The sequence below is a fragment of the Procambarus clarkii genome, chromosome 11 (genome assembly GCF_040958095.1).
Source record: "Procambarus clarkii isolate CNS0578487 chromosome 11, FALCON_Pclarkii_2.0, whole genome shotgun sequence".
Lineage (NCBI taxonomy): Eukaryota > Metazoa > Arthropoda > Malacostraca > Decapoda > Cambaridae > Procambarus > Procambarus clarkii.
This window is the reverse complement of record NC_091160.1, coordinates 29,292,058-29,305,968: the sequence shown is the minus strand read 5'-3', so window position 1 is coordinate 29,305,968 and position 13,911 is coordinate 29,292,058. Positions and strand designations below refer to the sequence as shown.

At 44.4% G+C, this 13,911-nt stretch overlaps 1 protein-coding gene across 1 annotated transcript; it reads left to right on the top strand.

Moving 5' to 3' along the window:
• The first annotated feature begins 10,783 nt into the window (after window positions 1-10,783).
• LOC138363627 (ribosome-binding protein 1-like) lies at window positions 10,784-12,412 on the top strand. Its single transcript, XM_069322993.1, has one exon. It carries the CDS (start codon window positions 10,784-10,786, stop codon window positions 12,410-12,412), a length of 1,629 nt encoding a protein of 542 aa, XP_069179094.1.
• The last annotated feature ends 1,499 nt before the right edge of the window (window positions 12,413-13,911 follow it).

Sequence of the window (13,911 nt, the reverse complement as noted above, 5' to 3'; positions counted from 1 at the left end):
ACATAACAATATCAACTGTGCTCAATTTCTGTTAACATTTTTCCATCCATTGCTCCCCCATTTACCTCTTAGATATCCATAATAATGTCATATGAACAGTGAATATATTTTATCATTAAAAGTACAGAGATATGTGTAACCTATGCCTTCCTTTAAATTACATTCCTCTCACACCAAATATTTCCACACTGGCAATAATTAATATGAGTCAAATATTAGTTTCTAATTATTACGAGATTGCCTCATAATAATTATTATGAGGCAATAATCAATAATCACCAATATGAGTCTTAACTGTCCTGTGAAAAATCTTTCGACTTTGCTACCCTCTCTTAAAATCACCTAAATGTTTTCGTTTTCATATTATAGAAAACAACTTCATCACAAGAGGAACAATCACGTCAGGTTATTTAAATGTTTTATATCGTATATATAACAAAATAGTGAAGATAAGGGAACTGTCAGGAAAGAGCGCCAAGCCATCATGACTATATACCACTTGGGAAGGGACCAGAACAAGGATTTGGGACGGGGAGGGGGGGGGATGGGGGGAAGGAGGAATGGTGCCCAACCACTTGGACGTCACGGGAGATTGAACACCGACCTGCATGAAGCGAGACCGTCGCTCTACCGTCCATCCCAAATGGTTGTGGTCCTCTGAGTCAGTGGTTATTATACAAAACAATTACTCTCACAACCTATCTCCCTCCAGCAATGCTGCCTCTCGGGAAGGGCAGTAGGACCACGGCTGCCCAACTTGCATCTTTCGTACCAAATTTGGTACATTTCTTGCCATTTATTATTTGTGGTATTAAACAGTGATAACTTTGGTACCATTTTTATTTCATTTTCCAAGTTTGATAAAAAGCCATGAAATAAATATTAGAATTCCTTAACATGAATTAAGATTTCACTGTAGAAGTTCCGGTGGTACTTGTTCTGTGAATCTGATCTGGTATTGACCACGTCTAGTCCTCGCGCAGAACGTCTAACAAGCTGTTGTTGTCGTGTTAATGTTTTTATCTATTAATTGTATAAACTATACTAATAAATATATATACACATCAATTTACAAAGGAAATTCAAAGTATATATAGTAGTAGTATTAGTAGTAGTAGTAGTAGGCATCCATCAGTCTCAGGAGACTATAGGGTTGAGCTCTGGTTGTCGGTTTGGAGTGGCCTCTCCAAGGCGCAAAGCCAGTGTAGGTTGAGGTAGGTTACATACAGTTTATATAATTCTCAGTAAACCAATATTTCATATCATCACGCTCGATGGCAGGAAGCCACTCTGAGGCGTTTTTTCCAGTCCGGCTTGTGGACGTTACCTCTGAGCTTCTTTCTCACATGAAATAGCTCACGGTTCCACCCGTACCTCTTCCACTGGGCTCACATCACATTCGATGTCCCTCCCTGGTCGAAATGAGCCTCGCCGGGTGTCCTCAACCCTGAGGATGTGAAGCGCAGAATGATAGATGCTATCTTGAAAGCTTTCATTGACCGAGTGACGTGCTTGGGCCAATCATAGCTCCCTCCTTGCACGACGTCTTGAATGTTCTCCTCTATGCTGATTGGCTGTCACGGCCAATCAGCATAGAGATCTTCCTATCCATAATGTTTAACTTGGTTAATATGGATGGCAGAGACCAAGTGAGGGGTAAGACCAACCATGAATATGGCCGAGTAGTATGCTAGGCTGTGGGTGAATAAGGCCGAGCAGTATGCTAGGCTGTGAGTGAAATATGGCCGAGCAGTATCCAAGGCTGTGGGTGGAATATGGCCGAGCAGTATGCTAGGCTGTGGGTGGAAAGTGGCCGAGCAGTATCCTAGGCTGTGGGTGGAATATGACCGAGCAGTATGCTAGGCTGTGGATGGAATATGGCCGAGCAGTATGCTAGGCTGTGGGTGGAATATGGCCGAGGTATGCTTGGCTGTGGGTGGAATATTGCCGAGCAGTATGATAGGCTTGGGTGAAAAGTAGCCGAGCAATATGCTAGGCTGTGGGTGGAATATTGCCGAGCAGTATGATAGGCTGTGGGTGAAAAGTAGCGGAGCAGTATGATAGGCTGTGGGTGGAATATTGCCGAGCAGTATGATAGGCTGTGGGTGTAAAGTGGCCGAGCAGTATGCTAGGCTGTGGGTGGAATATTGGCACAGAATACGTCCAGAACTTGTGCTGATTGTGAACGTTTGGAACTTTTGAACAGTTCTTGAACTTGTGTGAGTCTGTCGCACTGGATGCATACAACTGTAACTTGGATGCATAGCATCGAGTGATTTACATTTTAAATTAAATCTCGAAACCTGACGTAATTGTCTCCTCACTGGGTTGTGTGGTAGGCCGTATAAATATATATGGAGGCGTCTCCAAGGATAACTCATTTTCTTGTAGAAGCAACAGTAATTTCTCAAGGTCCAGTTGCCAAGCTATGAGAATTTACATTACTCTAATCATGTAGTATTGTATCTTATTTGAGTCTACTTACATTTAGTACACAATCACCTGAAAAATACAAACTCTAATGATTCTTTTTTTTTGTTTAAATGGCAAGGAATAATGTAATCTAAAAATATTGGTTTTCTCTCGCTATTTTGTGGCACTATATCCTCTGTAGGGGAAGATTGTACGGGAGAAATTACTTTCATCATTTCTTGAAAGATTCTATTTCTTTTCGTAGTTTTACGTGAGACGGAGAACAAATATATAACATCATTATACCGATCTAACTGAATTATTACGAGGGAGACAAGCACTCATTTTGTTATTATATGCTAACATTGCAAACATTTTTATTTAAACAGAATCACAATATAGCCAGATCAATTTTGAAAACACGATTCCGGGAATGATCCTTCAACTATGATAACCAAGAATAATTAAAATCACTACTATCTCGAAAGACCCTTTAACAAAGACTGCTAGACGAGCGTGGCATCGAACTCTCACTTTAGTCATTTATTCTCATGTTCCTGTGATTCGTGACGAGCGCAGCGCAAATAACACATTCAATGTTTGTTGTTGTTTTAGATTAACTACTCAGAACGAAATGTCCATGTAGCACGGGCTATAGTGAGCCCGTAAAACACAATCAAGAACCTCATTTGTTTTATTCCCTTGCTTGAGGTCAGGGTGCACACAGACCTTCAACGAACCACGCCTCGTTTGCGTAGGTCTGGGAAACGAAATCTGGTTCACACTGTAGAGGAGGAAATGGAAGTTCGAGAGAGGAGCGTTGTATCTATTCAAGATCTGATGAGCTCATTTTGTCATATTCCATGACGGTATTGAACGTCTAGATGCACCGTCAGGAATTTTATTTTGTATTGAGTCAGGTAGATATATATTTGTATAAGATAATGTTATGTCATCAGGTTTCCATCACTAAATACTAGTTATTTTAAATTTTGCTTATGTTGAAAATGTAAGTTACTTACCTTGGCTGTTATATATACACCCCGCTCCACCATCTGATTCGCAAAGTATTTCGTATGGTTCCTGAATCATTTAAATTATCACTGCACCCAACTTTGCTGGGTTTGGATTTTTTACTTTTTTTATGACAAACTGCAGTATTGTTTACCAATGCAGCACCGATTTGCTTCTGTGTACCCATCGCTACATGAGCTCCTCGCCTCATATTCCGTTCATTACGTCCCGTTTCCACATCAAACTTTGATATCGATCTCTGATGCTGCATCCCATCCTCCGAATTCACAGTACGGTTTAATACTAAGTGTAATAAGTACATTCCCTTCTTCTTGAGGTTATCTTGAGATGATTTCGGGGCTTTCTTTTTAAGTGTCCCCGCGGCCCGGTCCTCGACCAGGCCTCCACCCGCAGGAAGCAGCCCGTGACAGCTGACTAACTCCCAGGTACCTATTTACTGCTAGGTAACAGGGGCATTCAGGGTGAAAGAAACTTTGCCCATTTGTTTCTGCCTCGTGCGGGAATCGAACCCGCGCCACAGAATTACGAGTCCTGCGCGCTATCCACCAGGCTACGAGGCTCCGAGGCTCCCTTACTGTCATACATAGTACATAATTGCAAATAATATGCACTTACATTTCCCTCCCCATTTATTCTCTTGGTTTTCTGTTATGACACTAAGAATTTGAGGATGAAGTTTTCAAGTTCAATTCGCTATACACAAGTTTCAAATATCAGGAATTTTTTTCAATTTTATTATTAAACAATAGAGTTTTTTTTTTTTTACAAAATTAAAAAATATCTTTAGTTACTTTACAATTTATTTATATATTTTCGTTTTCTTTTATTAGCGTAATAACACTGAAATATTAATATAGCAATGGGGTAAGTACTAATTGTAATTAAGAAGCAAAAAATGCTTATCATCAAACACTAAGAAGGTTAGATTAGGTCGTGTTTTTTTATTCACTTTTTCAGGTAAACTCATATATTCACAATATATTTGAAAGTACGATTTAATGCTAAGTGAAAATAAGTACAATTCCTTACTGCTATGAACAGTACATAATTGCACTTACTTGTGCTGTTACATTTACCTCCCCATTTTTGGAGGAGCGACTGGAGCAACAGTAAAAGTTACCGTTGTACCGGTAACTGTTGTTTACTTGTTGTTACTTGTTACCGTTGCCATACAAAAAAACTTCCGTTCTTGAGTTCACGCAACAATTTATTTGTGTGATTGAATCGCATCAATAGTGAACTCCAAAATCCATGTTATGCCTTGAGCGCATAAAACAATTATAGGACAGAGATAATTATTAGGGGAAAGCGCCAAGCCGTTACGACCATAAAACTCTTAAACACAGTTTATAGCACTTCTGCACATTGTCGTGCACCATTATAGGCGTGCACGACGATCTAGTACGATGTCCCTCCATGCTTGCCTTTACCATCACATCATCAACTGCAGCGTGTCAACAAAACATCTCTCTTTGAGCAAAATTAAATTTAATTTGCTTTAATCATTTACTATACCCTAAGGCCTTAAATGTTGGCCGTGGTTTGCTCAACAATATCTGGTTCTTGAGATTATATATGTATATATATATATATATATATATATATATATATATATATATATATATATATATATATATATATATATATATATATATATATATATATATATATATATATATATATATATATATATATATATATATGTCGTACCTAGTAGCCAGAACTCACTTCTGAGCCTACTATGCAAGGCCCGATTTGCCTAATAAGCCAAGTTTTCATGAATTAATTGCTTTTCGACTACCTAACCTACCTAACCTAACCTAACCTAACTTTTTCGGCTACGTAACCTAACCTAACCTATAAAGATAGGTTAGGTTAGGTTAGGTAGGGTTGGTTAGGTTCGGTCATATATCTACGTTAATTTTAACTCCAATAAAAAAAAATTGACCTCTTACATAATGAAATGGGTTGCTTTATCATTTCATAAGAAAAAATTTTGAGAAAATATATTAATTCATGAAAACTTGGCTTATTAGGCAAATCGGGCCTTGCATTGTAGGCTGAAAAGTGAGTTCTGGCTACTAGGTACGACATATATATATATATATATATATATATATATATATATATATATATATATATATATATGTCGTACCTAGTAGCCAGAACGCACTTCTCAGCCTACTATGCAAGGCCAGATTTGCCAAATAAGCCAAGTTTTCCTGAATTAATATATTTTCTCAAATTTTTTTCTTATGAAATGATAAAGCTACCCATTTCATTATGTATGAGGTCAATTTTTTTTTATTGGAGTTAAAATTAACGTAGATATATGACCGAACCTAACCAACCCTACCTAACCTAACCTAACCTATCTTTATAGGTTAGGTTAGGTTAGGTAGCCGAAAAAGTCAGGTTAGGTTACCTAACCTAACCTAACCTATCTTTATTGGTTAGGTTAGGTTAGGTAGCCGAAAAAGTTAGGTTAGGTTAGGTTAGGTAGGTTAGGTAGTGGAAAAACAATTAATTCATGAAAACTTGGCTTATTTGGCCAATCGTTCCTTGCATAGTAGGCCGAGAAGTGCGTTCTGGCTACTAGGTACGACATATATATATATATATATATATATATATATATATATATATATATATATATATATATATATATATATATATATATATATATATATATATATATATATAAATATATAGCGAGACGATAATCTCTTCCAAGAGAGATTTGACCTGCTCTTTCCTTCATCATGTTACTTCAGTATATCTACAACATCTAGATACTACAATCAAGAATAGTATATATTTAGTAGAATACGTTTCTACAGGGGGTATACGTACCCTACACTCGCTCTCCACCTCCCCCTCCTCCCTGTCGCCACTCCACCTTCGTTGATCACCAAACTTCCACTTCCAGCCAGCACGCTTCCCATTGGTGAATCGGCGACTCCACTCGACTTCAGCGCCATCTGCATAGCCGATGACTAAGCGTGCATGAGCCATTGGATTTAGAATATTCTGTGCTCTCAAGGCTGATACATCTATCTAAGCATACGTCCTGTATACTAGGTGGAGGTTTCAGCCAGCCAATATTCTCAGCACCTTTTAATTCATTTTTTGTCTTGTTAAGTGTAGAGTAACGTAACCATTGGTTTATTTTATATTATTTTTTTTTGACCTTGTAATTTTGTTTATTCGCACTGTACATAGCCAAGGGATTATCTTTGTTCATATTTGTTTTCAAGTCAATTAAAGTTTCATTGTTCATACGATTTGTTTTGCGTGTTTTTCCCTTTTACTTGACCACAGGAGGCAACAGCCACGCAAATAACTTTTTCTTCTCTTTTTTTATTTTTGTAAATATGATTGGCATTGACACCAGCCATTGGAAGGCCTGCTGTATATATATAGGTATGTATATGTATAATATATATATATATATATATAACATAAATATATTATATATATATATATATATATATATATATATATATATATATTATATATATATATATTATATATATATATATATATATATATATATATATATATATATATATATATATATATATATATATATATGCGAACAAGCCTGAATGGTCCCTAGGACTATATGCAACTGAAAACTCACACCCCAGAATTGACTCGAACCCATACTGCCAGGAGCACTCTGCTGGCGTGCAGGATCCCTTAACCGCTCGACCATCACGACCGGACAAAAGAGGATGGTAGCCGAGGCTGTTTCCATACCCCCGCCGGTAATCGGTTGGTAATCTTGGGCATGGTATTTTATCAAATCACCTCATTCTTTGGGGCACACGTGAGGAACACAAATGCGAACAAGCCTGAACGGTCCCAGGACTATATGCAACTGAAAACTCACACCATGTATACATACTGAGGTATACATACTGAGAGGTTTACCGGTCTTCTAGGTGAAAATACCTTGAGGCGTACCCAGTTTTTCAGTAGTTTTTTACTCGGTGTACTATTTATTCATTCAGTTATTTATTCAGCTTTTTATTCAGTGTACACTGAGAGGCGTACCCCGCTCCTCAGTGTATATATACACTAAGATTTCCCCTTTATTCATTGTCTGTTTTCATGACTTTACTGAACTTGCTGGCAAGTCAGGAAAAAAATAAAGAAAAACCTCCTGTAGTTGATAGACAATGAGCCCAAAAAGAAACCGTAACCCATTCTCTTCAATATGGCTTTTGCATAGTAACATCAGGCCCACGGACCGGCACGGAAGTTCCAGCATCGAGAACGAGCAACTTCTCCCTGTCTTGAGACCGCACCCATAAAAAGTATATGGAGATAATATTAAAACGCCACAAACAAGGGGTCACAAATTATCTCTTGAGCTAAGAGTTGGAAAAATTTTCAACTCGCTTTGCGCGAGTGGGTGTTTTTGGCAGCTCCAAGGCATTACAGACTGGGTATAAAAAAAAAAAACTTTCGCTGTGAAAGAAACTTTATTTACCCATGTCAAGTCGAGTGTCTGTACTACAGCTGTGGCAAAGGAGCCATTAAGACCGCATCAAAAATTCTTTGTAATTCCTGGATAGAGTGCAATTCACAGGACGTTTCATGGTATCGGAAACGTGAACTTTTTTTTTCGATGGGGGGTTGAGTGGAGTCATGTTTTCGACGTTCAAGCCAAAGCTAATTGAAAGGGCCGAGTAGATAAATATTTGATGGCACTGAAATGGAGGCCATTTCAAGGGGTCAGACAATGAAAGGTTGCAGAGCGCACTTCGCTCATGTTGCTATTCCTTCAGTTCTGCCTCTTGTTTTTTCTCTTGTTCCACCTCCTATTTCTGTTTCATCTCCTCCTCCAGGCATTTGGTTACTCGGGACGAAATAGAATTTACTGCATCGGTGATCACTCCATAGGCACGATTAATTAGGTCCTGAAGGTATTATGCGCCCAGAGTACGTACAGAGGCGAGGCTGCGGTGTACACGAGGCTGCGGTGTACACGAGGCTCCCTCACCACCGCCACCAACACAATATTGGCTACAACACCACCGGCGGGGCTGTACCACGAGACACAGCACCACTGACGGGGCAGTATCACGGGACACAGTACCACTGACGGGGCTGTCTCACGAGACACAGCACTACTGACGGGGCTGTATCACGGGACACAGCACCACCGGCGGGGCTGTATCACGGGACACAGCACCACTGACGGGGCTGTATCACGAGACACAGCACCACAGACGGGGCTGTACCACGAGACACAGCACCACTGACGGGGCTGTATCACGGGACACAGCACCACTGACGGGGCTGTATCACGGGACACAGCACCACTGACGGGGCTGTATCACGGGACACAGCACCACTGACGGGGCTGTATCACGGGACACAGCACCACTGACGGGGCTGTATCACGGGACACAGCACCACTGACGGGGCTGTATCACGGGACACAGCACCACTGACGGGGCTGTATCACGGGACACAGAACCACTGACGGGGCTGTACCACGAGACACAGCACCACCGGCGGGGCTGTATCACAAGGACACAGCACCACCGGCGGGGCTGTATCACAAGGACACAGCACCACCGGCGGGGCTGTACCACGGGACACAGCACCACTGACGGGGCTGTATCACGGGACACAGCACCACCAGCGGGGCTGTATCACAAGGACACAGCACCACCGACGGGGCTGTATCACGGGACACAGCACCACTGACGGGGCTGTATCACGGGACACAGCACCACTGACGGGGCTGTGCCACGAGATACAGTACCACTGACGGGGCTGTACCACGGGACACAGCACCACTGACGGGGCTGTATCACGGGACACAGCACCACCGACGGGGCTGTATCACGGGACACAGCACCACTGACGGGGCTGTGCCACGAGATACAGTACCACTGACGGGGCTGTACCACGGGACACAGCACCACTGACGGGGCTGTATCACAAGGACACAGCACCACTGACGGGGCTGTATCACGGGACACAGCACCACCGACGGGGCTTTATCACAAGGACACAGCACCACCGACGGGGCTGTATCACGGGACACAGCACCACCAGCGGGGCTGTATCACGAGACACAGTACCACTGACGGGGCTGTATCACGGGACACAGCACCACCGGCGGGGCTGTGCCACGAGACACAGCACCACCGGCGGGGCTGTATCACGGGACACAGCACCACCGGCGGGGCTGTATCACGGGACACAGCACCACCGGCGGGGCTGTATCACGGGACACAGCACCACCGACGGGGCTGTATCACAAGGACACAGCACCACCGACGGGGCTGTATCACGGGACACAGCACCACCAGCGGGGCTGTATCACGGGACACAGCACCACCAGCGGGGCTGTATCACGGGACACAGCACCACCAGCGGGGCTGTATCACGGGACACAGCACCACCAGCGGGGCTGTATCACGGGACACAGCACCACCAGCGGGGCTGTATCACGGGACACAGCACCACCGGTGGGGCTGTATCACAAGAAACAGCACCACCGGCGGGGCTGTATCACAAGGACACAGCACCACCGACGGGGCTCTATCACGGGACACAGCACCACCGGCGGGGCTGTATCACGGTACACAGCACCACCGGCGGGGCTGTATCACGGGACACAGCACCACCGACGGGGCTCTATCACGGGACACAGCACCACCAGCGGGGCTGTATCACGGGACACAGCACCACCGGCGGGGCTGTGTCACGGGACACAGCACCACCGGCGGGGCTGTATCACAAGGACACAGCACCACCGACGGGGCTCTATCACGGGACACAGCACCACCAGCGGGGCTGTATCACGGGACACAGCACCACCGGCGGGGCTGTATCACGGGACACAGCACCACCGGCGGGGCTGTATCACGGGACACAGCACCACCGGCGGGGGCTGTATCACGGGACACAGCACCACCGGCGGGGGCTGTATCACAGGACACAGCACCACCAGCGGGGCTGTAACACGGGACACAGCACCACCAGCGGGGCTGTATCACGGGACACAGCACCACCAGCGGGGCTGTATCACGGGACACAGCACCACCAGCGGGGCTGTGTCACGGGACACAGCACCACCGGCGGGGCTGTATCACGGGACACAGCACCACTGGCGGGGCTGTATCACGTGACACAGCACCACCGGCGGGGCTGTATCACGGGACACAGCACCACCAGCGGGGCTGTATCACGGGACACAGCACCACCAGCGGGGCTGTGTCACGGGACACAGCACTACCGGCGGGACTGTATCACGGGACACAGCACCACCAGCGGGGCTGTATCATGGGACACAGCACCACCGGCGGGGATGTATCACGGGACACAGCACCACCGGCGGGGCTGTATCACGGGACACAGCACCACCAGCGGGGCTGTATCACAGGACACAGCACCACCGACGGGGCTGCATCATGGGACACAGCACCACCGGCGGGGCTGTATCACGGGACACAGCACCACCGGCGGGGGCTGTATCACGGGACACAGCACCACCGGCGGGGGCTGTATCACGGGACACAGCACCACCGGCGGGGGCTGTATCACGGGACACAGCACCACCGGCGGTGGCTGTATCACGGGACACAGCACCACCGGCGGGGGCTGTATCAAGGGTCACAGCACAATTAGGAAGTTTAAGAGACCTCAGCCAAACGCCAACATCTATCAGACACCTGAGCAACAATCCCTCATCAATCCTGTATCTCAACCAACGTCCCGCATCACTGAGTTGCAGGAGCACACGACGGCGACCAACTACCAACATTGGCATCAACTGGGCCCAAAACTTTGTATTGGAACACCACCCGAAGGACTACTGACATCCGGAACACCACCCGAAGGACTACTGACATCCGGAACACCACCCGAAGGACTACTGACATCCGGAACATCACCCGAAGGACTACTAACATCCGGAACACCACCCGAAGGACTACTAACATCCGGAACACCACCCGAAGGACAACTGACATCCGGAACACCACCCGAAGGACTACTGACATCCGGAACACCACCCGAAGGACTACTAACATCCGGAACACCACCCGAAGGACTACTGACATCCGGAACATCACCCGAAGGACTACTGACATCCGGAACACCACCCGAAGGACTACTGACATCCGGAACACCACCCGAAGGACTACTGACATCCGGAACACCACCCGAAGGACTTCTAACATTCGGAACACCACCCGAAGGACTACTGACATCCGGAACACCACCCGAAGGACTACTGACATCCGGAACACCACCCGAAGGACTACTAACATCCGGAACACCACCCGAAGGACTACTGACATCCGGAACACCACCCGAAGGACTACTGACATCCGGAACACCACCCGAACGACTACTGACATCCGGAACACCACCCGAAGGACTACTGACATCCGGAACACCACCCGAAGGACTACTAACATCCGGAACACCACCCGAAGGACTACTGACATCCGGAACATCACCCGAAGGACTACTAACATCCGGAACACCACCCGAAGGACTACTAGCATCCGGAACACCACCCGAAGGACAACTGACATCCGGAACACCACCCGAAGGACTACTGACATCCGGAACACCACCCGAAGGACTACTAACATCCGGAACACCACCCGAAGGACTACTGACATCCGGAACATCACCCGAAGGACTACTGACATCCGGAACACCACCCGAAGGACTACTGACATCCGGAACACCACCCGAAGGACTACTGACATCCGGAACACCACCCGAAGGACTTCTAACATCCGGAACACCACCCGAAGGACTACTGACATCCGGAACACCACCCGAAGGACTACTGACATCCGGAACACCACCCGAAGGACTACTAACATCCGGAACACCACCCGAAGGACTACTGACATCCGGAACACCACCCGAAGGACTACTGACATCCGGAACACCACCCGAAGGACTACTGACATCCTGAACACCACCCGAACGACTACTGACATCCAGAACAGCACCCGAAGGATTACTGACATCCGGAACACCACCCGAAGGACCACTGACATCCGGAACACCACCCGAACGACTACTGACATCCGGAACACCACCCGAACGACTACTGACATCCAGAACACCACCCGAAGAACCACTGACATCCGGAACAGCCCCGTTAACAATAAGAACTGCAGCAGATACATATGTTAAGTTAGAACACATTTTCTGTAGCGTCAAATTGAATATGAAACTCATTTTTTGTAATTAAGAACATTAACATTACGATAATTAACATTTGCAATATTACGAAAATTAGCATTTGCAATATTAAGACAGACAACAGCAGGAACATTTTGATTGTTATCAACATTAATAATAATATAATGAACAACACCAAAATTAAAATAATTATCAGCAGAAAAATTAAGATAATTATCAGCAGAAAAATTAAGATAATTATCAGCAGAAAAATTAAGATAATTATCAGCAGAAAAATTAAGATAATTATCAGTAGAAAAATTAAGATAATTATCAGCAGCAACATAAAGATAATTATCAGCAGCAACATACAGATAATTATCAACAGCAACATAAAGATAATTATCAGCATCAACATAAATACAATTGCACAAATACATTACACAGACGATGATGTATTAACAAGAAATTCAGTAGGAATCACGTAGATGATTTATCAATGAAATCCCGTCCAGTTAATGAGTTTGCATTGCGCATTTGACGAGATGATGCTACGTTGGGCTTCAGTAAATGTCTCCTTCAGTAAATCCTCCTAGAGGATTCAGTGGAATCCTCCAGGGGGAAATCCGGTTGCATTCACCATGTCATGGTGCAATGGCCTAGGAGTATGTACTTGAGAGTACTAAGTGAGCGGGGTTCGAATCCTCCTAATGGCTCTTATTAATTTTCTCATAAATATAATTACCAGCCGCAGCATAAAGATAATTTTTAACGGTAGCATAAAGATACATTTCAACAGAAGCATAAAGATAATTATCAGCAGCAACATCGTGATAATTATCAGCAGCAACATCGTGATAATTATCAGCAGCAACATAAAGATAATTATAAGCAGCAACATAAAGATAATTATCAGCAGCAACATAAAGATAATTATAAGCAGCAACATAAAGATAATTATCAGCAGCAACATAAAGATACTTATCAGCAGCAACATTAAGATAGTTATCAACAGCAGCATAATGATAATTATCAGCAGGAGCATAAAAATAATTATCACCAGCAACATAAAGAGAATTATCAGCTCAACATAGAGATAATTATCAACAGCAACGTAAATATAACTATCATCATCAACATCAAGATAATTATCAACAGCAACGTAAATATAACTATCAGCAGCCACATCAAGATAATTATCAGCAGCAACAATGCTATTAGCATCATCTTCAACAAGATTAATAACAGCAAAAGCAGCAACATGAATCTTACTGAAGCGACCATACG

Bases quoted from the DNA above. Each gene is read 5' to 3' on its own strand.
- LOC138363627 (XM_069322993.1), top strand. From the start codon at position 10,784: ATGTATCACGGGACACAGCACCACCGGCGGGGCTGTATCACGGGACAC.